Raw genomic sequence first — 26600 nt, forward strand, 5'->3', positions numbered from 1 at the left:
TCCGAACGATCATATTGCGCTTTTACAGTCCCTGTTTCAAGATAATTGTCATTCTACCCACCCATCCATTCTTCCTACATTCGCAGTGCGCTCGTGATGGAGCGCGCATGACGTCATCGCTCCTTCTGCAAGGACGCGCACCCAAAAACACGCAGTGATACACATATAGCGTTTCATTTTCGCATTACAGAATGACTTAAACATCTGCAGCCGGGATCCAAACTCATAAGGTGAGTCTCACACTAATTCAGTTCATTGTAAGGCCTTTTATAATATGTAGATAATTTCCTGCATTTACTGTAGCTTGTGGCATAATGACAGAATAATGTAGTAGCTGTTTGTTTTGGTGCGGCAGAGAATGAAATCCGGATGTGAGAGTCACATGCAGGACGATGAATATTGTAAGTGACGAGAGTACTGTAGCATTAATTAGGTTTATTTACAGAGATATCATCTTCCTGTAAAGAAATGCTCGCGCAATAGATAAAGAAAGGCCTGTATGTACAGTCAATTATCTGTGTGTGGTGCATTAATGAAACATGAATGTTTTTTTTTCTTGAATAGCACAATGACCAGTTATCTTCTATAAATTGATAAACATGTGCCAATGTCATCAAATGAAATTATTTTCCTTTTTATTTCAGATAATTGATAAACATGGAGAAAGGGAACCAGTGAGTATGCATTAAAATGCAGACATTCATGATTGTAGACTTAAATGAGACGCTTACATAATTAGTTTGCCATGTCTTTGCAGAGGTTATTCTCATTTTGACCAGTTTCTCCAAAGTCAAGAATCGTCTGTGGTGAACAAGTTCCAGCAGAAATACTGGAAAACCAAACAAACACTGATCAAAGTCACAGGAAAGAAGGAGGACGAACATGTTGTTGCTTCCGATGCTGACCTGGATGCTAAACTGGAGGTGAGAAATGGACAGAATTCAGACTTTTCTCTGAATCTTAACCAAAAGTAATGTGATGGATTTGGTTGGGCATGCTTCCCCTCAGGTGTTTCATTCAGTGCAGAGAACGTGCATGGAGCTCCTGAAGGTGATCGAACTGTATCAACGGAGGATCAGCTGTAAGTAGACCCCAATTTCACACATTTATTAATATTCATATCAGTGATCTCTTGTGAAAAGAAGTGCGCTTAACTGTATTGAATGTGCATAGTGTACTTCTACTCTTAAAAGTATATTTAGAAAAACTGTACTTGCCGATAATATAATAGCAATGTGTACTACTACTAAAAGAGAGTCCACTTTAACGTTTCTTTAAGGAGTAGTTCACTTTTAAAAAAATACTTTTGCTGATAATTTACTCACCCCCATGTCATCCAAAATGTCCATGTCTTTCTTTCTTCAGTCGAAAAGAAATTAACGTTTTTGATGAAAACATTCCAGGATTTTCTCCATATAATGGACTTCAATGGGAACCAAACCAAGGTCCAAAAAACAGTTTCAGTGCAAACTGTTCAAAAGGCTTTAAACGACACCAGACGATGAATAAGGGTCTTATCGAGTGAAACGATCGCTCATTTCAAAAATAAAAGTTTTATAAGCTCAAATGCTCTGCCTTGCTCTGTTCTGTGATGCGTGTTTGTGACTCTCCTGTTCGAACTCGTTCATCAAAATGAACAAATCCTTTGTTCAGCTTGAACGGAGCTTGAACCGTTTGGTTCCCAGTAAAGTCCATTATATAGAGAATATCCTGTAATGTTTTCATAATTTCTTTTCCACTGAAGAAAGAAAGACATGGACATCTTGGATGACATGGGAATGAGTAAATTTCCAGCATTTTTTTTTAAAAAAGTGAAGTACTCCTTCAAAGGTGGATTTTGTTTGTCATATTTTTTTATTCCAAGGTAATAATTAGTTTATGTGGCTTAATTCCTTTCAGTTTTGTCTGAGGAGGAGAATGAACTGGGTCGGTTCCTGCGTTCGCAGGGCTCTCAAGACAAGAGTCGCGCTGGAAAGATCATGCAAGCTACTGGGAAAGCGCTCTGCTTCTCTTCACAGCAAAGGTCTCTTCATTTTATTCAGTGTTTCGAAAACAACCCTGCTGAGAAATCCAGCATTGCTGGTGAGCCATATGTTGTGCATGCTTTGCTCTGGTCACCAGCATGTGAAGCAGGTCAGCTCAGGTTAGCTTGAGAACAGACTGGTCCACTAAATAGTCCAGCAGCCTGGAATTTTTTCAGTATTGAAGATTCTACATCATCTTCAGTCAGTCATATGTGATTGGTTTGAGAGTTCTTCTCATCGATTGGTTCCTCACTGTAGATTGGCGCTGCGAGGTCCGCTGGGCCGCCTGTACCAGGAGGTGGAGACCTTCCGTTACCGAGCGATCTCCGACACGTGGCTGACGGTGAACAGGATGGAGCAGTCGCGCACGGAGTACAGAGGAGCTCTGCTCTGGATGAAGGACGTTTCTCAGGAGCTCGACCCGGACACACACAAGCAGATGGAGAAGTTCCGCAAGGTCAGTCTGTTTCCCACACAATCTGAAACTTACACTCTTAGAAGAAAAGGTTCTATATAAAACCTTAAAAGGTTCTAAAGCGCTACGTATTTGGAACCCCTAAAATTCAAAAAACAAAATTCAAGATATGGTGGTTAAAAAAATTCAGTTAACCATCAGTTTTTATCCTCCAAAAATCTGCATGATTAACATGTGATATTAAGTTACTACAACAGTTTAATAAACAATAATTTAATAACAACTACAAAATGTTGCAGAATAATGTAATATATGAATGAATAATAGCCTTTAAAGAACCTTTGTGCCAAAAGTGTTCTTTCTTGTCACTATTGAACCTTTTTTTAGCATAAAATGTTCTTTGGAGTTGAGGAAAGAACCCTATGCTACATTTATAGAACCCTTTTTTCCTAAGAGTGTATAGTGTACTAAAAAGATTATCTGTATAGACAAAACATGAATAAGAGATACTTTTACTGATGTGTTTTGAAAATAATTTAATTTATTAAGTTTATCAAAGGGATAGTTCACTTTGAAATGTTTTAGCTTACCTCTAGGACATCCAAGGTGTAGGTGTCTTTGTTTCCACAGTAGTTTCAATTTTGATATTTTTGACCGAAGCGCCTGTGCCTTCAGATCACTTGGACATGGCTGTGGTTACAAGAGGTAAAAACGATATAAATACTGTTCGTTTTCTCACAAAAACCGATCATTTCGTGTCTTAGGCCATCAATGTGTACTTACATTTACGAGTCATTAAATCATGTTTAATTTGGACTTCTCTGTGCATGCTCTTTGAGGTGGTGACCATAGACCTCCATTATATGACTGACAGACAAGAACGGTTTGACCTAAAAATATCAAAATTGAAAATACTCCGGAAACAAAGACACCTACATCTTGGGTGCACTTTAGGTAAGCTAAACATACCAAAAATAAATTTCAAAGTGAACTATCCCTTTAAGTCAACTATTAAACAAATTGGGGAAGTGAAAAGACGATACGTGTTTTAAAGCAAAGCTAGATAAGTCAAAACATTTATTTTCAGGCCCTTTATGGGAATCCTGAAGCTGTCAACTGTGGAAATTAGGCTGGTTTTCATTCCTTTTGGATGAATTTTGAGTCGTCGCTTTAGGCTGGACATTTTTCTGTGACTTGCCAACCCTGCATTGACGGTGTTCCTGCAGTGAAAGCTTTTCACCTTTTAATCATTCTCATCTGCAGTGGGAGAAGATAGACTGCGTCCAAAATCACATACTTCCCTACTACAGTATGGCTGCGTCCGAAATCACATACTCTCTTGAGTCTTAACTGAGTAGGTAACAGTTTTGAATAAGTAATTATTACTTCACAACCTCTAAAAAAGTATGTTCTATATAGTATGAATGTTATCTGGACGTACTACATCTGCAATGTTGTCATTATCATGTGATCTACCAGCATCAGTTGGTTCACTTCACTGCCATTCACAAATCCTCTCCCGTGGCCTCATGGGATAGTAAAGTGTCCATCGTATGCAGTATGCACACTTCAGAATCTCACAGGAATAATGAGCTCATCCGGGTACATTTTTCCTACTCTTTTAGGAGTACTGTGAATTCAGACATACTTATTTTGTCACATTCTTTTTTCACTAACTATACAGTAGGAAGTATGTGATTTCGGATGCAGCCAATGTGACAAACTCTCATAAACCTGCTCCTGTGGGACATGTCAAAATATGCATGTGTCACATGTTTTTGTGTGTCTGCCCCTATACACACATTCAGACCATATAGAATTACTTCTTTAGCACACGTAAAGTACGTACTTATTCAAAATAAGTATCTACTCCAAAGAGTATGTTATTTCAGACACAGCCAGTGTGATGGGAGAAACTACGTTTTTGAAGCTCTGAATCAATTGAACCAATTGCTTTGTAAAATGATTCACAGTTTCGAAGTACTCTAAACACTTCAAGCTGGCGCCACCTGCTGGTCAAAACCGCGTAACTGCAACGGAAACTCAGCCAAAACCCTGTATAAAGAAACTGTTTACAAACCAATTACAAATTTTTTCATGAAAGTGTAATCTATTAAATGGAATTTACAAATAATTAAATACCATGAAATATGCAGGCTCTGTAAAATGTATGTTTTATTGATTTGTAGTCATTGTTTTGTGTGCTATTAGGTAGAGAGTTGGCAAACTGGGTCAATTAGAAGCAACTCATTTAACATTCTCTTTTTGTATTATTTTACGCATACATATTAAAATTCATTAAATGAATTAATAATGAACCTACATTCTAAAACTGACCTGAGATCAGCTAAAACCCACGAGACACTTGTTTTGTTCACCAGATCACCGGTTGTTTTTGACGGGCTTCATCTCTTTATATCCCTCAGGTTCAAACTCAGGTGCGTCACACCAAGACCAGTTTTGACAAGCTGAAGAATGATGTGTGTCAGAAGGTTGATCTGCTCGGAGCCAGTCGCTGTAATCTGCTCTCACACGTCCTGACAACATATCAGGTGCAGCTTCTTGTAGCTTTATTATTGTTGTGAGCATTGTACATGTGATGTGTGCATTATTATTATTATATTTATATGATCTAAATGAATTGTTAATAAAGCCAGTTATCCACAATTTAGCAGAATGACGTCATGTCATAAAGATAAATATCTGTCTTTTCTGTGCTTCAGACCACATTGCTTCATTTCTGGGAGAAAACCTCTCACACCATGGCTGCTATTCATGAGAGCTTTAAAGGCTGCCAGACTCACGAGGCTTCAGCACTGGGGGTGAGAGCTTTCAAAAGAAACTGGTCTCATTATGTTTTATTTTCATATTTTGGGGATGGATGTGTATATTTACTTATAGCTCTCATTTAGTGTTAAAGTTCCCATGTAGTCAATAATTGTATCCCCCTTAAAACTCATCTTTGATCGCCAAAATTACATATAAAAAAATGTGCCTTCATGCCTTAAAATACAGGAGCTTGAATGTAACTCTACACCCTTGCCCTTATTTAGTGTATAAGTGGTGAATATGCAAATTAGCCCCGCCTCCACTCTCTCACTGCCCATTTGGGTAACATTCTCATTCTCATTTAGTTGAAAGGAAGATTGTTTTATATTTGCATTTATTTAATTATTTAGCAGGTGATTTTATGTAAAGCATATTTTGGAAAAATGAGCTACCATTCAAAAGTTTGGTGTGTTTTTAAAGATATTATCCTTTTATTCAGCAAAAATGCATTAAATTGACAATAAAGAGTTTTATAATGTTACAAAACATTTCTATTTTAAATAAATAATAATCAAATAATCCTCAAATAAATATGTTTCCAACCTTGATCATAAAAGTAAATGTTTCTTGAGCAGCATAATAGAATGATTTCTGAAGGATCATGTGACACTGAAGACTGGGGTAATGATGCTGAAATAAACTCTGCTAGAATAAATGACATAAAATATATTAAAATAGAAAACAGTTATTTTAACTTGTAATAATATTTGACAATACTGCTGTTTTTATTGCTCATTTAAATGCAGCATTGGTGAGCATAGGAGACTTTAAGAGAAACCCTTGAATGGCGGTGAATGATACAGAGTGAGGTTTGAATTATGGAACATTGTCTTAATATCGTCTCTATCAGTAAACAATTGCTCTCATACTAGTGGGGCAAGTTGTGTGGCAAGAATGGCAAAAAATGTTTGTTTTTTCATTATTAAATTTTCTTAAAGTATTAAATGCTTACCCATCTTCCATTGTTTGGACAAACATGATGTGATATAATGATGCATGTTCAACCAATATGTTAATCTGTTGTGCCTGATACTCCAGGGTTCAGATCAAGCTTCAAAGAAAAAGGTGAAGAAGAAAACAAAGGCAAAAGCAGAAGACGAGGAGACGAGTCAGAATACAGATGAAACGTAGGAGCTGTTCGGTCCTCATGTCCTCTCGTTTATCATGTGACATACACCTCTAATTGCTCGTCTCTTCTCTTTCAGGCTTGTTTCAATTGAACAAGAAACTCTGAGTAGTAACTCAGTACAAACAGGTAAAGCTTTCATACATACACGTGTTAAACATGAGTATTATCCAGAGGAATAACACAATAACTAATATTCATCCTTAAAGGGGACCTATAATGCCCTTTTCCAAAGTCACAAAAAGGGTTCTTTCAAAAACAAGCTTGAATATTCAATTAACACATTATTTTTCCAACCCGGTCTCATCCCAAGACGTCATATAACTGACGTTTTGGGACGTCTTTTGACCATACGTCAATATTCGCCTTTTTAGGGCCCCCTTAAACGTCGGTAGATGAGGTTATGGGATCCTAACTCTACCCCATACCTAAACCTAACCCTAAACCTAACCCGTCACCTAACTGACGTTAAAGGTAAAGCGTCAGTTGTATGACGGCCCGGGATCGCCATCTACCGACGTTTAAGGGGGCCCTAAAAAGGCGGATATTGACGTATGGTCAAAAGACGTCCCAAAACGTCAGTTATATGACTTTTTGGGATGAGACTGTGTTAATTTTTCACATATTCTCCATTGTTGCAGCTCCTCTCTTCCCAGTCTGTCAGTATCGCTTTGTTTAGTTCATGTCTCTATGAAGTCCCTCCTTCTGAAAAGCACACTGCGCTCTGATTGGTCGGCTGGACCAGTGTGTTGTGATTGGTCAACCCTTTTCATGCTCAAACAGCAACATTATACACTAAAGAAAGCCCAAAAGACCTATTTAAAGCTTTAAACATGATCAGTATAGCCTTTTTTTCTCTCTGTACTCTGCAAATACAGGAAATGAGGAGTGTTTCTCTGGCGGTCAGGAGAAGGATGGCTTGAGTTTGTTGGATGAGATTCTGGGCAGCAGTTCTCTGGAGGACAGGGGTTTCTCGCAGGAATGGCGTGAGGTGTTTGGGGAGGATGAACCGGCCGGCTGTAGCAGAGCAGAGATCCAGCCGTCTGAGGAAGAGTACGCCTTCTTCCTGCCTTCCAAACTACTTGACCAGAACATGAACGACCGTCAGTCCACGGCCTCAGGTGAACAGACGTATCTGACTACTGGCAGGAAGTTGGTTTATTGGATAACACTTTACTTGAAGAGGTGACATGACACCTTCATAACACGTCATGAATGTTCATGACAACTGTCATTAAGTGTCTTTCGCTCAATAATGACATTTTGAATGCAAATATGACATTGTTTAAGATGTCTTTGTTATGGCGTCTTGACACAAACTATAACATCATAAACTGTCAGTGTCTTTGTCATGACGACTTGACATTTAAAGGGTTAGTTCACCCAAAAATGAAAATTCGGTCAGTATTTACTCACCCTCAAGTTGTTCCAAACCTCTATGTGTTTATTTGTTCTGCTGAACACAAAGGAAGATATTTGGAAGAATGTTTTAATCAAACAGATCTCATTCCCCATTGACTACCATAGTAGGAAAAATACATACTAGGGTAGTCAATAGGGAATGAGATCTGTTTGATTAAAACATTCTTCCAAATATCTTTCTTTGTGTATAGCAGAACAAATAAACACATAGAGGTTTGGAACAACTAGAGGATGAGTAAAAACTGACCGAATTTTCATTTTTGGGTGAACTAACCCTTTAAAAGAAGTTAAACAGTCATATGGTTGGCTTTGACATTGGCTGTCATGAGGCCATTATAACTGCCATGAATATTTTTCGTGACCTCAGCTACAGTGGTACTAATTGAATTTGTCATTAAAAAGTTATAATGGCTTTATGACAGCGAATGTAAAAACCAACCACCTGATAGTTTAATGTAATGTTAACCAATAAAGCTAGGTGATAAGTTTGATCATTAATCTTCTATTTCATGTTTATGACAGATTGTGTTGTCTTAGTAATGTCAAGTTGTCATCACTGACAGGTGATGATGTATTGGTTTATGTCAAGGTGTCATAACAAAGACATCTCAAACAATGTCATATTTGCATTAAAAATGTCATAACTGAGCGAATAACTTCCTTCATATTCATAACATATGTCATGTCATGATTATGAAGGTGTCATGTTAGTCTTATGCACACCCCTTCAAGTAAAGTGTTACCATTTATTGTAGATGAGAACAGACTCTCTAACTGTAACTAAACAGTTCATCTGATGCAATAATAATTGATCATCGTGAAACAAAATATACACTACCCCTTTTTTATGTTTTTGAAAGATGCTCACCAAGGCTGTGTTTATTTGATGAAAAATACAGTAAAACGTGAAATATTTATTTTTAATTTAAAATGTAAAAACAATTTAAAAGAACTATTTCTTATATTTTGCTTAGCTATAAATAACTATTTACTTACAGTATGTTTTGAAATGGGATTTAATCTTGTGATCAAAGCATCATTACTCCAGTCTTCTGTGTCACATGATCCTTCAGAAAAAAAAAATAATATGCTGTTAAACCTTATAAATGTCTTCACTGTGAATTGTGATCAATTTAATGCATCCTAGCTGAATAAAAGTATTAATTTCTTTACATAAAAAAATAAAATGTTGCATACATTTACTGTACATTCTCTTTAACGTTGTCTTTATTCCAGGTTGGGCAACAGCCGTTCCACAGAATATCCCTGAAAGCTCATCCGTAGCGAGTCAAATCTCTTCCAAATCTGCAGTGAAAGGTAAATGATCAGAGTGTGCCAGACTAAACATGAATTGATCCATTGTGATGCATTGATCTGAAACAGAATTTAATACTTGCTTACAATCGAGTTCTCAAAAAGTTTGTGACTTTTTCTCATTTATGGTCATGAACATGCATGCAAAATTTCAACACGCTGATGTTTTTTGACAAATACATAATTTCTGTTACGTTTGTGATGTTAGTGGGTCAGTTTGACCCATATGACCACATCATTTAATGTACTAAGGCAACTGTACAGACGCAAAATAATAACATTTCTTGGTTGTATTTTGTTATTTTAGTTTTTTACTTACCTGTGAAGCTAGAAATACAGAAAAATATTTTGTCAGCCACATACTGTATGGTAAAAATGAGCCGTCATTTCTTGTTTCAATCTATGTGAAATACAATTAAACCTGTTGTTTTTCTTGAAATTGTGTGACCTTTTTCTCATTTAGGGTCATGAACATGAATGTAAAGTTTTTGACATGTTGTGTTCAGTTCACATTCATGTTTGTGATGTTCGTGGATCAATTTGACCCACATATTTATTTGTATTGAATCCAATTAGGGTCGATTTGACCCACATCATATACGTTATTCCCAGAAATCGAACAGTGCACAGGGGTTAAAAAAGAAATAGATACATACAATTGAGACCAAATTTCAGATAGTTTCAGTGCAAATATTTACACCTTTAACTTTAGAATATATGCATCTTTTAATCACACATCTTTTTCAATTACAGATACCTCAAAAGATCTCTCTGCTTGGTTCAATCTGTTTGCCGATTTGGATCCACTGTCAAACCCGGATGCAATTGGCCGAACCAATGAGGAAGACGAGCTACTGAATGCTTAGTCCGCCCTGGTACAGATGCACTTTATCGCTCTTTTCACACAAACGGCAGTTTATGCAAGAGGCCGACAGATCTGGACAGATGTCAAGTGATTGCTTTATGCCATTGCAGTAAACCTTAATTATTTAATGAAGAATTATTTGCTGCCAAAGGAAATGAATAATAATCACTCTGGCCTTGATTCCTTTTCTATTGCTATATTGTCAAGGCAGTTTGATTTGCCATAACATTGTGGATTTACTTGTTTTACATAAATGCATATAATAACATTTCTCAACATTATCAGCAACAGTAAGTAGTTTTTGGTTTGTATATTATGATATTGCATGTTTTTTTGTAAATCGTTATTTATTGTAAATGTTAGTGCTGACTACTAAAACTAATGCTGCATTTCAAAAGCCTTAAATATCAAGAGGGGTTTAGGACAGTCCTTGAATTAATTTATTTTGATGAAAGTCATATTGTATATTATCTTATGGAAACTTTATCTGATGAAAGCAGCTGTTGCAGTGTATGTATTTTTTTTTTAGATGTATGGATAAGTTAGAGAATGCTACTCTGACCACTTACTTTTTACAGTCTTGGTTCTGGAAGTTATTTTTCCTGGAAGTATTTTTTCCCCTTAGAAAATAATAAAAACCTCATTGCTCATGGTAGATTTTTTTCGTCTTCCAGGACCTGACTATTCAGACCTGAATTATGTTTCAAGTTTCTGAAAAATATAAAAGTACATTTTCCCATCTCATGAGGTTTCTATAAATGAAAACAAATGATTTTTTTTTTTTCATATATCTATAATTGCTTTCATTGTGATGTTTTTTTTTTTGTCCATTCCAATGGACATCTGGTCAAAACAGGTGTACTTCCCAAAAATGTTCCAACATGAAATAAATTAATAAACATAAAATTTGTTGGTCTATACTTTAAGCTTTTTCTCAAGGTCAAAAAAATTCCAGCAGTATACCATTTAAACTATAATTTTGAGGTTTTTGTTTTACAGATTGCACAATGTTTGTAACAAACTAAATATATTCGAATCAATCAATCTGGTCATATTAGAGTCATTTTCTGTGTGCATCTTTCTTTTTTTAGAACAAAAACTTGAACATTATAACAGTTCAACTTTAACCGTAAGGTTTTTCCTTTATATATTGCACATTTATTTATTCAGAACAAAATAAACCTAGGAATCAATCAATGCATTCAAGTCGTTTTTTTTTGTCCTTTTTTTTTTGTGTGAAAAAATAAGTTTCTCCAATCTTCTTGAAACTCTGGATTATGATAGAGGGCCCTTCCAGAGACCCTCTAGACCCTTTAGACCCTTCCAGAGCTGAGATATCGAAACTCAAAATTTCGACCCGAAAAAAACCCGAAAGGGGTACCACTGTCGTTTTTTTTTTTCGGGTCAAAATTTTTAGTTTCTCTGATCCTCTTGAAATTCTGGATTCTGATAGAGGGCCATGAGACTTAGACCTGAGTGCAAAAATGGAGGCTCTAGACCCTTCCAGAGCTGAGATATCGAAACTCAAAATTTCGACCCGAAAAAAAAACGAAAGGGGTACCACTGTCGTTTTTTTTTCGGGTCAAAACTTTGACTTTCTCTGATCTTCTTGAAACTCTGGATTGTGATAGAGGGCCCTGAGAATTAGACCTGAGTGCAAAAATGGAGGCTCTAGACCCTTCCCGAGCTGAGATATCGAAACTCAAAATTTCGACCCGGAAAAAAAAAACGAAAGGGGTACTGTCGTTTTTTTTCCGGGTCAAAATGTTGACTTTCTCTGATCTTCATGAAACTCTGGATTATGATAGAGGGCCCTGAGAATTAGACCTGAGTGCAAAAATGGAGGCTCTAGACCCTTCCAGAGCTGAGATATCGAAACTCAAAATTTCGACCCGAAAAAAAAAACGAAAGGTGTACCACTGTCGTTTTTTTTTTCGGGTCAAAATTTTGACTTTCTCTGATCTTCTTGAAACTCTGGATTATGATACAGGGCCCTGAGAATTAGACCTGAGTGCAAAAATGGAGGCTCTAGACCCTTCCAGAGCTGAGATATCGAAACTCAAAATTTCGACCCGAAAAAAAAACGAAAGGGGTACCACTGTCGTTTTTTTTTCGGGTCAAAATTTTGACTTTCTCTGATCTTCTTGAAACTCTGGATTATGATAGAGGGCCCAGAGAATTAGACCTGAGTGCAAAAATGGAGGCTCTAGACCCTTCCAGAGCTGAGATATCGAAACTCAAAATTTCGACCCGAAAAAAAACCCGAAAGGGGTACCACTGTCGTTTTTTTTTTTCAGGTCAAAATTTTGAGTTTCTCTGATCCTCTTGAAACTCTGGATAATGATAGAGGGCCCTGAGAATTATACCTGAGTGCAAAAATGGAGGCTCTAGACCCTTCCAGAGCTGAGATATCGAAACTCAAAATTTCGACCCGAAAAAAAAAAACGAAAGGGGTACCACTGTCGTTTTTTTTTTCGGGTCAAAATTTTGAGTTTCTCTGATCCTCTTGAAACTCTGGATTCTGATAGAGGGCCATGAGACTTAGACCTGAATGCAAAAATGGAGGCTCTAGACCCTTCCAGAGCTGAGATATCGAAACTCAAAATTTCTACCCGAAAAAAAACCGAAAGGGGTACCACTGTCGTTTTTTTTTCGGGTCAAAATTTTGACTTTCTCTGATCTTCTTAAAACTCTGGATTATGATAGAGGGCCCTGAGAATTAGACCTGAGTGCAAAAATGGAGGCTCTAGACCCTTCCAGAGCTGAGATATTGAAACTCAAAATTTCGACCCGAAAAAAAAAACGAAAGGGGTACCACTGTCATTTTTTTTTTCGGGTCAAAATTTTGACTTTCTCTGATCTTCTTGAAACTCTGGATTATGATAGAGGGCCCTGAGAATTAGACCTGAGTGCAAAAATGGGGGCTCTAGACCCTTCCAGAGCTGAGATATCGAAACTCAAAATTTCGACCCGAAAAAAAACCGAAAGGGGTACCACTGTCGGTTTTTTTTTCGGGTCAAAATTTTGAGTTTCTCTGATCCTCTTGAAACTCTGGATTCTGATAGAGGGCCATGAGACTTAGACCTGAATGCAAAAATGGAGGCTCTAGACCCTTCCAGAGCTGAGATATCGAAACTCAAAAAGTCGACCCGAAAAAAAAAACGAAAGGGGTACCACTGTCGTTTTTTTTTCGGGTCAAAATTTTGACTTTCTCTGATCTTCTTGAAACTCTGGATTATGATAGAGGGCCCTGAGAATTAGACCTGAATGCAAAAATGGAGGCTCTAGACCGTTCCAGAGCTGAGATATCGAAACTCAAAATTTCGACCCGAAAAAAAAAACGAAAGGGGTACCACTGTCGTTTTTTTTTTCGGGTCAAAATTTTGACTTTCTCTGATCTTCTTGAAACTCTGGATTATGATAGAGGGCCCTAAGAATTAGACCTGATTGCAAAAATGGAGGCTCTAGACCCTTCCAGAGCTGAGATATCGAAACTCAAAATTTCGACCCGAAAAAAAAACGAAAGGGGTACCACTGTCGTTTTTTTTTTCAGGTCAAAATTTTGACTTTCTCTGATCTTCTTGAAACTCTGGATTATAGATAGAGGGTCCTGAGAATTAGACCTGAGTGCAAAAATGGAGGCTCTAGACCCTTCCAGAGCTGAGATATCGAAACTCAAAATTTCGACCCGAAAAAAAAACGAAAGGGGTACCACTGTCGTTTTTTTTTCGGGTCAAAATTTTGACTTTCTCTGATCTTCTTGAAACTCTGGATTATGATAGAGGGCCCTGAGATTTAGACCTGAGTGCAAAAATGGAGGCTCTAGACCCTTCCAGAGCTGAGATATCGAAACTCAAAATTTCGACCCGAAAAAAAAAAATGAAAGGGGTACCACTGTCGTTTTTTTTTCGGGTCAAAATTTTGACTTTCTCTGATCTTCTTGAAACTCTGGATTATGATAGAGGGCCCTGAGAATTAGACCTGAGTGCAAAAATGGAGGCTCTAGACCCTTCCAGAGCTGAGATATCGAAACTCAAAATTTCGACCCGAAAAAAAAACGAAAGGGGTACCACTGTCGTTTTTTTTTTTCGGGTCAAAATTTTGACTTTCTCTGATCTTCTTGAAACTCTGGATTATGATAGAGGGCCCTGAGAATTAGATCTGAGTGCAAAAATGGAGGCTCTAGACCCTTCCAGAGCTGAGATATCGAAACTCAAAATTTCGACCCGAAAAAAAAACGAAAGGGGTACCACTGTCGTTTTTGTTTGGGGTCAAAATTTTGACTTTCTCTGATCTTCTTGAAACTCTGGATTATGATAGAGGGCCCTGAGAATTAGACCTGAGTGCAAAAATGGAGGCTCTAGACCCTTCCAGAGCTGAGATATCGAAACTCAAAATTTCGACCCGAAAAAAAAACGAAAGGGGTACCACTGTCGTTTTTTTTTCAGGTCAAAATTTTGACTTTCTCTGATCTTCTTGAAACTCTGGATTATGATAGAGGGTCCTGAGAATTAGACTTGAGTGCAAAAATGGAGGCTCTAGACCCTTCCAGAGCTGAGATATCGAAACTCAAAATTTCGACCCGAAAAAAAAAACGAAAGGGGTACCACTGTCGTTTTTTTTTTCGGGTCAAAATTTTGACTTTCTCTGATCTTCTTGAAACTCTGGATTATGATAGAGGGCCCTGAGAATTAGACCTGAGTGCAAAAATGGAGGCTCTAAACCCTTCCAGAGCTGAGATATCGAAACTCAAAATTTCGACCCGAAAAAAAAACGAAAGGGGTACCACTGTCGTTTTTTTTTTGGGGTCAAAATTTTGACTTTCTCTGATCTTCTTGAAACTCTGGATTATGATAGAGGGCCCTGAGAATTAGACCTGAGTGCAAAAATGGAGGCTCTAGACCCTTCCAGAGCTGAGATATCGAAACTCAAAATTTCGACCCGAAAAAAAAAACGAAAGGGGTACCACTGTCGGTTTTTTTTGGGGTCAAAATTTTGACTTTCTCTGATCTTCTTGAAACTCTGGATTATGATAGAGGGCCCTGAGAATTAGACCTGAGTGCAAAAATGGAGGCTCTAGACCGTTCCAGAGCTGAGATATCGAAACTCAAAATTTCGACCCAAAAAAAAACCGAAAGGGGTACCACTGTCGTTTTTTTTTTTTGGGGTCAAAATTTTGACTTTCTCTGATCTTCTTGAAACTCTGGATTATGATAGAGGGCCCTGAGAATTAGACCTGAGTGCAAAAATGGAGGCTCTAGACCCTTCCAGAGCTGAGATATCGAAACTCAAAATTTCGACCCGAAAAAAAAACCGACAGTGTTACCCCTTTAGTTTTTTTTCGTTTTCGGGCGAAAAATCAAGTTTCTCCAATCTTTTCAAAACTCTGGATTATGATAGAGGGCCGCGAGACTTTGACCTGAGTGCAAAAATGGAGGCTCTAGACCCTTCCAAAGCTGAGATATCGAAACTCAAAATTTCGACCCGAAAAAAAAGGACAGTGTTACCCCTTTCATTTTTTTTTTCGTTTTCGGGCGAAAAATTAAGTTTCTCCAATCTTCTCAAAACTCTGGATTATGATAGAGGGCCCTGAGAATTAGATCTGAGTGCAAAAATGGAGGCTCTAGACCCTTCCAGAGCTGAGACATCGAAACTCAAAATTTCGACCCGAAAAAAAAAAACGAAAGGGGTACCACTGTCGTTTTTGTTTGGGGTCAAAATTTTGACTTTCTCTGATCTTCTTGAAACTCTGGATTATGATAGAGGGCCCTGAGAATTAGACCTGAGTGCAAAAATGGAGGCTCTAGACCCTTCCAGAGCTGAGATATCGAAACTCAAAATTTCGACCCGAAAAAAAAACGAAAGGGGTACCACTGTCGTTTTTTTTTCAGGTCAAAATTTTGACTTTCTCTGATCTTCTTGAAACTCTGGATTATGATAGAGGGTCCTGAGAATTAGACCTGAGTGCAAAAATGGAGGCTCTAGACCCTTCCAGAGCTGAGATATCGAAACTCAAAATTTCGACCCGAAAAAAAAAACGAAAGGGGTACCACTGTCGTTTTTTTTTCGGGTCAAAATTTTGACTTTCTCTGATCTTCTTGAAACTCTGGATTATGATAGAGGGCCCTGCGAATTAGACCTGAGTGCAAAAATGGAGGCTCTAGACCCTTCCAGAGCTGAGATATCGAAACTAAAAATTTCGACCCGAAAAAAAACCGAAAGGGGTACCACTGTCGTTTTTTTTTGGGGGTCAAAATTTTGACTTTCTCTGATCTTCTTGAAACTCTGGATTATGATAGAGGGCCCTGAGAATTAGACCTGAGTGCAAAAATGGAGGCTCTAGACCCTTCCAGAGCTGAGATATCGAAACTCAAAATTTTGACCCGAAAAAAAAACGAAAGGGGTACCACTGTCGTTTTTTTTTTTTTGGGGTCAAAATTTTGACTTTCTCTGATCTTCTTGAAACTCTGGATTATGATAGAGGGCCCTGAGAATTAGACCCGAGTGCAAAAATGGAGGCTCTAGACCCTTCCAGAGCTGAGATATCGAAACTCAAAATTTTGACCCGAAAAAAAAAAACGAAAGGGGTACCACTGTCGTTTTTTTTTTTGGGGTCAAAATTTTGACTTTCTCTGATCTTCTTGAAACTCTGGATTATGATAGAGGGCCCTGAGAATTAGACCTGAGTGCAAAAATGGAGGCTCTAGACCCTTCCAGAGCTGAGATATCGAAACTCAAAATTTCGACCCGAAAAAAAAAACGAAAGGGGTACCACTGTCGTTTTTTTTTGGGGTCAAAATTTTGACTTTCTCTGATCTTCTTGAAACTCTGGATTATGATAGAGGGCCCTGAGAATTAGACCTGAGTGCAAAAATGGAGGCTCTAGACCGTTCCAGAGCTGAGATATCGAAACTCAAAATTTCGACCCGAAAAAAAACCGAAAGGGGTACCACTGTCGTTTTTTTTTTTTGGGGTCAAAATTTTTACTTTCTCTGATCTTCTTGAAACTCTGGATTATGATAGAGGGCCCTGAGAATTAGACCTGAGTGCAAAAATGGAGGCTCTAGACCCTTCCAGAGCTGAGATATCGAAACTCAAAATTTCGACCCGAAAAAAAAACCGACAGTGTTACCCCTTTCGTTTTTTTTCATTTTCGGGCGAAAAATCAAGTTTCTCCAATCTTCTCAAAACTCTGGATTATGATAGAGGGCCGCGAGACTTTGACCTGAGTGCAAAAATGGAGGCTCTAGACCCTTCCAAAGCTGAGATATCGAAACTCAAACTTTCGACCCGAAAAAAAAGGACAGTGTTACCCCTTTCGTTTTTTTTTTTCGTTTTCGGGCGAAAAATTAAGTTTCTCCAAACTTCTCAAAACTCTGGATTATGATAGAGGGCCGCGGGACTTTGACTTGAGTGCAAAAATTGAGGCTTTAGACCCTTCCAGAGCTGAGATATCGAAAGTCAAAATTTCGACCCGAAAAAAAAACGACAGTGTTACCCCTTTCGTTTTTTTTCATTTTCGGGCGAAAAATTAAGTTTCTCCAATCTTCTCAAAACTCTGGATTTTGATAGAGGGCCGCGAGACTTTGCCCTGAGCGCAAAAATGGAGGCTCTAGACCCTTCCAGAGCTGAGATATCGAAACTCAAAATTTCGACCCGAAAAAAAAACGACAGTGTTACCCCTTACGTTTTTTTGCGTTTTCGGGCGAAAAATCAAGTTTCTCCGATCTTCTCCGAAAAGTTAATCAATACTTTTGTTTTTTCAAGAATTGATTATTGTAATGCTTTGCTGGCTGGGGTTTCTAAAGCTACCCTAAGTAAATTACAGTTGGTTCAAAATTCGGCTGCTAGAATTCTGACTGGGACCAGTGCAAGGGAACACATTACACCAATCCTGGAAAAATTGCACTGGCTTCCAGTCAGTTTTCGTATTGATTTTAAAATTCTCATGCTCACTTATAAGGCCCTGAATAACTTGGCCCCTCAATATTTGCGTGAGCTCTTAACCCCCTACTCTCCTACACGTGCTTTGCGATCTTCTGAAGCTGGTCTTTTAACCGTCCAAACAACACGGCTAAAAACTATGGGTGATCGGGCTTTTTCTTCTTTAGCTCCAAAATTGTGGAATTCCCTGCCCTCTGAGATTAGAAATGCAGAATCACTTAGAGTTTTTAAATCCTCCCTTAAAACGTACTTTTTTAGGGTGGCTTTTATGTGACTGTGTGATCACTGTGATTGTTATTTTATTTGCCTTTTATTTTATTGCTTGTTTAGTTCTTATTGCCTAGACTGTTGTGTCTGTCTAATTCCATTATTTTTTATGTAAAGTGCTTTGAGATACTACTTTTAAAGGCACTATATAAAATAAAGTTTTATTATTATTATTATTATTCTCAAAACTCTGGATTATGATAGAGGGCCGCGAGACTTTGACCTGAGCGCAAAAATGGAGGCTCTAGACCCTTCCAGAGCTGAGATATCGAAACTCAAAATTTCGACCCGAAAAAAAAAACGACAGTGTTACCCCTTACGTTTTTTTGCGTTTTCGGGCGAAAAATCAAGTTTCTCCGATCTTCTCAAAACTCTGGATTATGATAGAGGGCCGCGAGATTTTGGCCTGAGCGCAAAAATGGAGGCTCTAGACCCTTCCAGAGCTGAGATATCGAAACTCAAAATTTTGACCCGAAAAAAAAACCGACAGTGTTACCCCTTACGTTTTTTTGCGTTTTCGGGCGAAAAATCAAGTTTCTCCAATCTTCTCAAAACTCTGGATTATGATAGAGGGCCGCGAGACTTTGGCCTGAGCGCAAAAATGGAGGCTCTAGACCCTTCCAGAGCTGAGATATCGAAACTCAAAATTTCGACCCGAAAAAAAAACGACAGTGTTACCCCTTTCGTTTTTTTCCGTTTTCGGGCGAAAAATTAAGTTACTCCAATCTTCTCAAAACTCTGGATTATGATAGAGGGCCGCGAGACTTTGACCTGAGTGCAAAAATGGAGGCTCTAGACCCTTCCAGAGCTGAGATATCGAACCTCAAAATTTCGACCCGAAAAAAAAACGAAAGGGGTACCACTGTCGTTTTTTTTTGGGGTCAAAATTTTGACTTTCTCTGATCTTCTTGAAACTCTGGATTATGATAGAGGGCCGCGAGACTTTGGCCTGAGCGCAAAAATGGAGGCTCTAGACCCTTCCAGAGCTGAGATATCGAAACTCAAAATTTCGACCCGAAAAAAAAACGACAGTGTTACCCCTTACGTTTTTTTGCGTTTTCGGGCGAAAAATCAAGTTTCTCCAATCTTCTCAAAACTCTGGATTATGATAGAGGGCCGCGAGACTTTGGCCTGAGCGCAAAAATGGAGGCTCTAGACCCTTCCAGAGCTGAGATATCGAAACTCAAAATTTCGACCCGAAAAAAAAAACGAAAGGGGTACCACTGTCGTTTTTTTTTCAGGTCAAAATTTTGACTTTCTCTGATCTTCTTGAAACTCTGGATTATGATAGAGGGTCCTGAGAATTAGACCTGAGTGCAAAAATGGAGGCTCTAGACCCTTCCAGAGCTGAGATATCGAAACTCAAAATTTCGACCCGAAAAAAAAAACGAAAGGGGTACCACTGTCGTTTTTTTTTTTGGGGTCAAAATTTTGACTTTCTCTGATCTTCTTGAAACTCTGGATTATGATAGAGGGCCCTGAGAATTAGACCTGAGTGCAAAAATGGAGGCTCTAGACCCTTCCAGAGCTGAGATATCGAAACTCAAAATTTTGACCCGAAAAAAAAACGAAAGGGGTACCACTGTCGTTTTTTTTTTTGGGGTCAAAATTTTGACTTTCTCTGATCTTCTTGAAACTCTGGATTATGATAGAGGGCCCTGAGAATTAGACCTGAGTGCAAAAATGGAGGCTCTAGACCCTTCCAGAGCTGAGATATCGAAACTCAAAATTTCGACCCGAAAAAAAAACGACAGTGTTACCCCTTACGTTTTTTTGTGTTTTCGGGCGAAAAATCAAGTTTCTCCAATCTTCTCAAAACTCTGGATTATGATAGAGGGCCGCGAGACTTTGACCTGAGCGCAAAAATGGAGGCTCTAGACCCTTCCAGAGCTGAGATATCGAAACTCAAAATTTCGACCCGAAAAAAAAACGACAGTGTTACCCCTTACGTTTTTTTGCGTTTTCGGGCGAAAAATCAAGTTTCTCCGATCTTCTCAAAACTCTGGATTATGATAGAGGGCCGCGAGACTTTGACCTGAGCGCAAAAATGGAGGCTCTAGACCCTTCCAGAGCTGAGATATCGAAACTCAAAATTTCGACCCGAAAAAAAAAACGACAGTGTTACCCCTTACGTTTTTTTGCGTTTTCGGGCGAAAAATCAAGTTTCTCCGATCTTCTCAAAACTCTGGATTATGATAGAGGGCCGCGAGACTTTGCCCTGAGCGCAAAAATGGAGGCTCTAGACCCTTCCAGAGCTGAGATATCGAAACTCAAAATTTCGACCCGAAAAAAAACCGACAGTGTTACCCCTTACGTTTTTTTGCGTTTTCGGGCGAAAACTCAAGTTTCTCTAATCTTCTCAAAACTCTGGATTATGATAGAGGGCCGCGAGATTTTGGCCTGAGCGCAAAAATGGAGGCTCTAGACCCTTCCAGAGCTGAGATATCGAAACTCAAAATTTTGACCCGAAAAAAAAAAACGACAGTGTTACCCCTTACGTTTTTTTGCGTTTTCGGGCGAAAAATCAAGTTTCTCCAATCTTCTCAAAACTCTGGATTATGATAGAGGGCCGCGAGACTTTGGCCTGAGCGCAAAAATGGAGGCTCTAGACCCTTCCAGAGCTGAGATATCGAAACTCAAAATTTCGACCCGAAAAAAAAACGACAGTGTTACCCCTTTCGTTTTTTTTCGTTTTCGGGCGAAAAATTAAGTTACTCCAATCTTCTCAAAACTCTGGATTATGATAGAGGGCCGCGAGACTTTGACCCGAGTGCAAAAATGGAGGCTCTAGACCCTTCCAGAGCTGAGATATCGAAACTCAAAATTTCGACCCGAAAAAAAAAACGACAGTGTTACCCCTTACGTTTTTTTGCGTTTTCGGGCGAAAAATCAAGTTTCTCCGATCTTCTCAAAACTCTGGATTATGATAGAGGGCCGCGAGATTTTGGCCTGAGCGCAAAAATGGAGGCTCTAGACCCTTCCAGAGCTGAGATATCGAAACTCAAAATTTTGACCCGAAAAAAAAACCGACAGTGTTACCCCTTACGTTTTTTTGCGTTTTCGGGCGAAAAATCAAGTTTCTCCAATCTTCTCAAAACTCTGGATTATGATAGAGGGCCGCGAGACTTTGGCCTGAGCGCAAAAATGGAGGCTCTAGACCCTTCCAGAGCTGAGATATCGAAACTCAAAATTTCGACCCGAAAAAAAAACGACAGTGTTACCCCTTTCGTTTTTTTTCGTTTTCGGGCGAAAAATTAAGTTACTCCAATCTTCTCAAAACTCTGGATTATGATAGAGGGCCGCGAGACTTTGACCTGAGTGCAAAAATGGAGGCTCTAGACCCTTCCAGAGCTGAGATATCGAACCTCAAAATTTCGACCCGAAAAAAAAACGAAAGGGGTACCACTGTCGTTTTTTTTTGGGGTCAAAATTTTGACTTTCTCTGATCTTCTTGAAACTCTGGATTATGATAGAGGGCCGCGAGACTTTGGCCTGAGCGCAAAAATGGAGGCTCTAGACCCTTCCAGAGCTGAGATATCGAAACTCAAAATTTCGACCCGAAAAAAAAACGACAGTGTTACCCCTTACGTTTTTTTGCGTTTTCGGGCGAAAAATTAAGTTTCTCCAATCTTCTCAAAACTCTGGATTATGATAGAGGGCCGCGAGACTTTGGCCTGAGCGCAAAAATTGAGGCTCTAGACCCTTCCAGAGCTGAGATATCGAAACTCAAAATTTCGACCCGAAAAAAAAACGACAGTGTTACCCCTTACGTTTTTTTGCGTTTTCGGGCGAAAAATCAAGTTTCTCCAATCTTCTCAAAACTCTGGATTATGATAGAGGGCCGCGAGACTTTGGCCTGAGCGCAAAAATTGAGGCTCTAGACCCTTCCAGAGCTGAGATATCGAAACTCAAAATTTCGACCCGAAAAAAAAACGACAGTGTTACCCCTTACGTTTTTTTGCGTTTTCGGGCGAAAAATCAAGTTTCTCCAATCTTCTCAAAACTCTGGATTATGATAGAGGGCCGCGAGACTTTGGCCTGAGCGCAAAAATGGAGGCTCTAGACCCTTCCAGAGCTGAGATATCGAAACTCAAAATTTCGACCCGAAAAAAAAAACGAAAGGGGTACCACTGTCGTTTTTTTTTCAGGTCAAAATTTTGACTTTCTCTGATCTTCTTGAAACTCTGGATTATGATAGAGGGTCCTGAGAATTAGACCTGAGTGCAAAAATGGAGGCTCTAGACCCTTCCAGAGCTGAGATATCGAAACTCAAAATTTCGACCCGAAAAAAAAAACGAAAGGGGTACCACTGTCGTTTTTTTTTCGGGTCAAAATTTTGACTTTCTCTGATCTTCTTGAAACTCTGGATTATGATAGAGGGCCCTGAGAATTAGACCTGAGTGCAAAAATGGAGGCTCTAGACCCTTCCAGAGCTGAGATATCGAAACTCAAAATTTCGACCCGAAAAAAAAACGAAAGGGGTACCACTGTCGTTTTTTTTTTTGGGGTCAAAATTTTGACTTTCTCTGATCTTCTTGAAACTCTGGATTATGATAGAGGGCCCTGAGAATTAGACCTGAGTGCAAAAATGGAGGCTCTAGACCCTTCCAGAGCTGAGATATCGAAACTCAAAATTTTGACCCGAAAAAAAAACGAAAGGGGTACCACTGTCGTTTTTTTTTTTGGGGTCAAAATTTTGACTTTCTCTGATCTTCTTGAAACTCTGGATTATGATAGAGGGCCCTGAGAATTAGACCTGAGTGCAAAAATGGAGGCTCTAGACCCTTCCAGAGCTGAGATATCGAAACTCAAAATTTCGACCCGAAAAAAAAACGACAGTGTTACCCCTTACGTTTTTTTGTGTTTTCGGGCGAAAAATCAAGTTTCTCCAATCTTCTCAAAACTCTGGATTATGATAGAGGGCCGCGAGACTTTGACCTGAGCGCAAAAATGGAGGCTCTAGACCCTTCCAGAGCTGAGATATCGAAACTCAAAATTTCGACCCGAAAAAAACCCGACAGTGTTACCCCTTACGTTTTTTTGCGTTTTCGGGCGAAAAATCAAGTTTCTCCGATCTTCTCAAAACTCTGGATTATGATAGAGGGCCGCGAGACTTTGACCTGAGCGCAAAAATGGAGGCTCTAGACCCTTCCAGAGCTGAGATATCGAAACTCAAAATTTCGACCCGAAAAAAAAAACGACAGTGTTACCCCTTACGTTTTTTTGCGTTTTCGGGCGAAAAATCAAGTTTCTCCGATCTTCTCAAAACTCTGGATTATGATAGAGGGCCGCGAGACTTTGCCCTGAGCGCAAAAATGGAGGCTCTAGACCCTTCCAGAGCTGAGATATCGAAACTCAAAATTTCGACCCGAAAAAAAACCGACAGTGTTACCCCTTACGTTTTTTTGCGTTTTCGGGCGAAAACTCAAGTTTCTCTAATCTTCTCAAAACTCTGGATTATGATAGAGGGCCGCGAGATTTTGGCCTGAGCGCAAAAATGGAGGCTCTAGACCCTTCCAGAGCTGAGATATCGAAACTCAAAATTTTGACCCGAAAAAAAAAAACGACAGTGTTACCCCTTACGTTTTTTTGCGTTTTCGGGCGAAAAATCAAGTTTCTCCAATCTTCTCAAAACTCTGGATTATGATAGAGGGCCGCGAGACTTTGGCCTGAGCGCAAAAATGGAGGCTCTAGACCCTTCCAGAGCTGAGATATCGAAACTCAAAATTTCGACCCGAAAAAAAAACGACAGTGTTACCCCTTTCGTTTTTTTTCGTTTTCGGGCGAAAAATTAAGTTACTCCAATCTTCTCAAAACTCTGGATTATGATAGAGGGCCGCGAGACTTTGACCTGAGTGCAAAAATGGAGGCTCTAGACCCTTCCAGAGCTGAGATATCGAACCTCAAAATTTCGACCCGAAAAAAAAACGAAAGGGGTACCACTGTCGTTTTTTTTTTGGGGTCAAAATTTTGACTTTCTCTGATCTTCTTGAAACTCTGGATTATGATAGAGGGCCGCGAGACTTTGGCCTGAGCGCAAAAATGGAGGCTCTAGACCCTTCCAGAGCTGAGATATCGAAACTCAAAATTTCGACCCGAAAAAAAAACGACAGTGTTACCCCTTACGTTTTTTTGCGTTTTCGGGCGAAAAATCAAGTTTCTCCAATCTTCTCAAAACTCTGGATTATGATAGAGGGCCGCGAGACTTTGGCCTGAGCGCAAAAATTGAGGCTCTAGACCCTTCCAGAGCTGAGATATCGAAACTCAAAATTTCGACCCGAAAAAAAAACGACAGTGTTACCCCTTACGTTTTTTTGCGTTTTCGGGCGAAAAATCAAGTTTCTCCAATCTTCTCAAAACTCTGGATTATGATAGAGGGCCGCGAGACTTTGGCCTGAGCGCAAAAATGGAGGCTCTAGACCCTTCCAGAGCTGAGATATCGAAACTCAAAATTTCGACCCGAAAAAAAAAACGAAAGGGGTACCACTGTCGTTTTTTTTTCAGGTCAAAATTTTGACTTTCTCTGATCTTCTTGAAACTCTGGATTATGATAGAGGGTCCTGAGAATTAGACCTGAGTGCAAAAATGGAGGCTCTAGACCCTTCCAGAGCTGAGATATCGAAACTCAAAATTTCGACCCGAAAAAAAAAACGAAAGGGGTACCACTGTCGTTTTTTTTTCGGGTCAAAATTTTGACTTTCTCTGATCTTCTTGAAACTCTGGATTATGATAGAGGGCCCTGAGAATTAGACCTGAGTGCAAAAATGGAGGCTCTAGACCCTTCCAGAGCTGAGATATCGAAACTCAAAATTTCGACCTGAAAAAAAAACGAAAGGGGTACCACTGTCGTTTTTTTTTTGGGGTCAAAATTTTGACTTTCTCTGATCTTCTTGAAACTCTGGATTATGATAGAGGGCCCTGAGAATTAGACCTGAGTGCAAAAATGGAGGCTCTAGACCCTTCCAGAGCTGAGATATCGAAACTCAAAATTTCGACCCGAAAAAAAACCCGACAGTGTTAACCCTTTAGTTTTTTTTCGTTTTCGGGCGAAAAATCAAGTTTCTCCAATCTTCTCAAAACTCTGGATTATGACAGAGGGCCGCGGGACTTTGACCTGAGTGCAAAAATGGAGGCTCTAGACCCTTCCAAAGCTGAGATATCGAAACTCAAAATTTCGACCCGAAAAAAAAGGACAGTGTTACCCCTTTCGTTTTTTTTTTTCGTTTTCGGGCGAAAAATTAAGTTTCTCCAATCTTCTCAAAACTCTGGATTATGATAGAGGGCCGTGAGACTTTGACCTGAGTGCAAAAATGGAGGCTCTAGACCCTTCCAGAGCTGAGATATCGAAACTCAAAATTTCGACCCGAAAAAAAAACGACAGTGTTACCCCTTTCGTTTTTTTTTCGTTTTCGGGCGAAAAATTAAGTTTCTCCAAACTTCTCAAAACTCTGGATTATGATAGAGGGCCGCGGGACTTTGACTTGAGTGCAAAAATTGAGGCTTTAGACCCTTCCAGAGCTGAGATATCGAAAGTCAAAATTTCGACCCGAAAAAAAAACGACAGTGTTACCCCTTTCGTTTTTTTTCGTTTTCGGGCGAAAAATTAAGTTTCTCCAATCTTCTCAAAACTCTGGATTTTGATAGAGGGCCCTGAGAATTAGACCTGAGTGCAAAAATGGAGGGTCTAGACCCTTCCAGAGCTGAGATATCGAAACTCAAAATTTCGACCCGAAAAAAAAACGACAGTGTTACCCCTTACGTTTTTTTGCGTTTTCGGGCGAAAAATCACGTTTCTCCAATCTTCTCAAAACTCTGGATTATGATAGAGGGCTGCGAGACTTTGACCTGAGCGCAAAAATGGAGGCTCTAGACCCTTCCAGAGCTGAGATATCGAAACTCAAAATTTCGACCCGAAAAAAAAAACGACAGTGTTACCCCTTACGTTTTTTTGCGTTTTCGGGCGAAAAATCAAGTTTCTCCGATCTTCTCAAAACTCTGGATTATGATAGAGGGCCGCGAGATTTTGGCCTGAGCGCAAAAATGGAGGCTCTAGACCCTTCCAGAGCTGAGATATCGAAACTCAAAATTTTGACCCGAAAAAAAAAACGACATTGTTACCCCTTACGTTTTTTTGCGTTTTCGGGCGAAAAATCAAGTTTCTCCAATCTTCTCAAAACTCTGGATTATGATAGAGGGCCGCGAGACTTTGGCCTGAGCGCAAAAATGGAGGCTCTAGACCCTTCCAGAGCTGAGATATCGAAACTCAAAATTTCGACCCGAAAAAAAAACGACAGTGTTACCCCTTTCGTTTTTTTTCGTTTTCGGGCGAAAAATTAAGTTACTCCAATCTTCTCAAAACTCTGGATTATGATAGAGGGCCGCGAGACTTTGACC

At 39.2% G+C, this 26600-nt stretch overlaps 1 protein-coding gene across 2 annotated transcripts; it reads left to right on the forward strand.

The window, feature by feature from the left end:
- The first annotated feature begins 91 nt into the window (after nt 1–91).
- ica1 (islet cell autoantigen 1) lies at nt 92–11196 on the forward strand. 2 transcript variants are annotated; one of them, XM_089118013.1, is made up of 14 exons: nt 142–230; nt 356–401; nt 645–674; nt 758–923; nt 1009–1081; nt 1900–2023; nt 2283–2481; nt 4866–4991; nt 5163–5261; nt 6307–6395; nt 6474–6523; nt 7273–7515; nt 9053–9133; nt 9884–11196. In XM_089118013.1, the coding sequence occupies exons 3-14, from the start codon at nt 658–660 to the stop codon at nt 9994–9996; spliced, it is 1380 nt and encodes a 459-aa protein (XP_088974139.1). In that variant the 5' UTR covers nt 142–230; nt 356–401; nt 645–657; the 3' UTR covers nt 9997–11196. The 2 variants fall into 2 exon arrangements, with proteins under 2 accessions (XP_088974138.1, XP_088974139.1); XM_089118012.1 differs by lacking the exon at nt 356–401 and having other exon boundaries at nt 92–230.
- The last annotated feature ends 15404 nt before the right edge of the window (nt 11197–26600 follow it).

Source organism: Pimephales promelas, chromosome 12 (genome assembly GCF_988280905.1).
Source record: "Pimephales promelas chromosome 12, fPimPro1.hap1.1, whole genome shotgun sequence".
Lineage (NCBI taxonomy): Eukaryota > Metazoa > Chordata > Actinopteri > Cypriniformes > Leuciscidae > Pimephales > Pimephales promelas.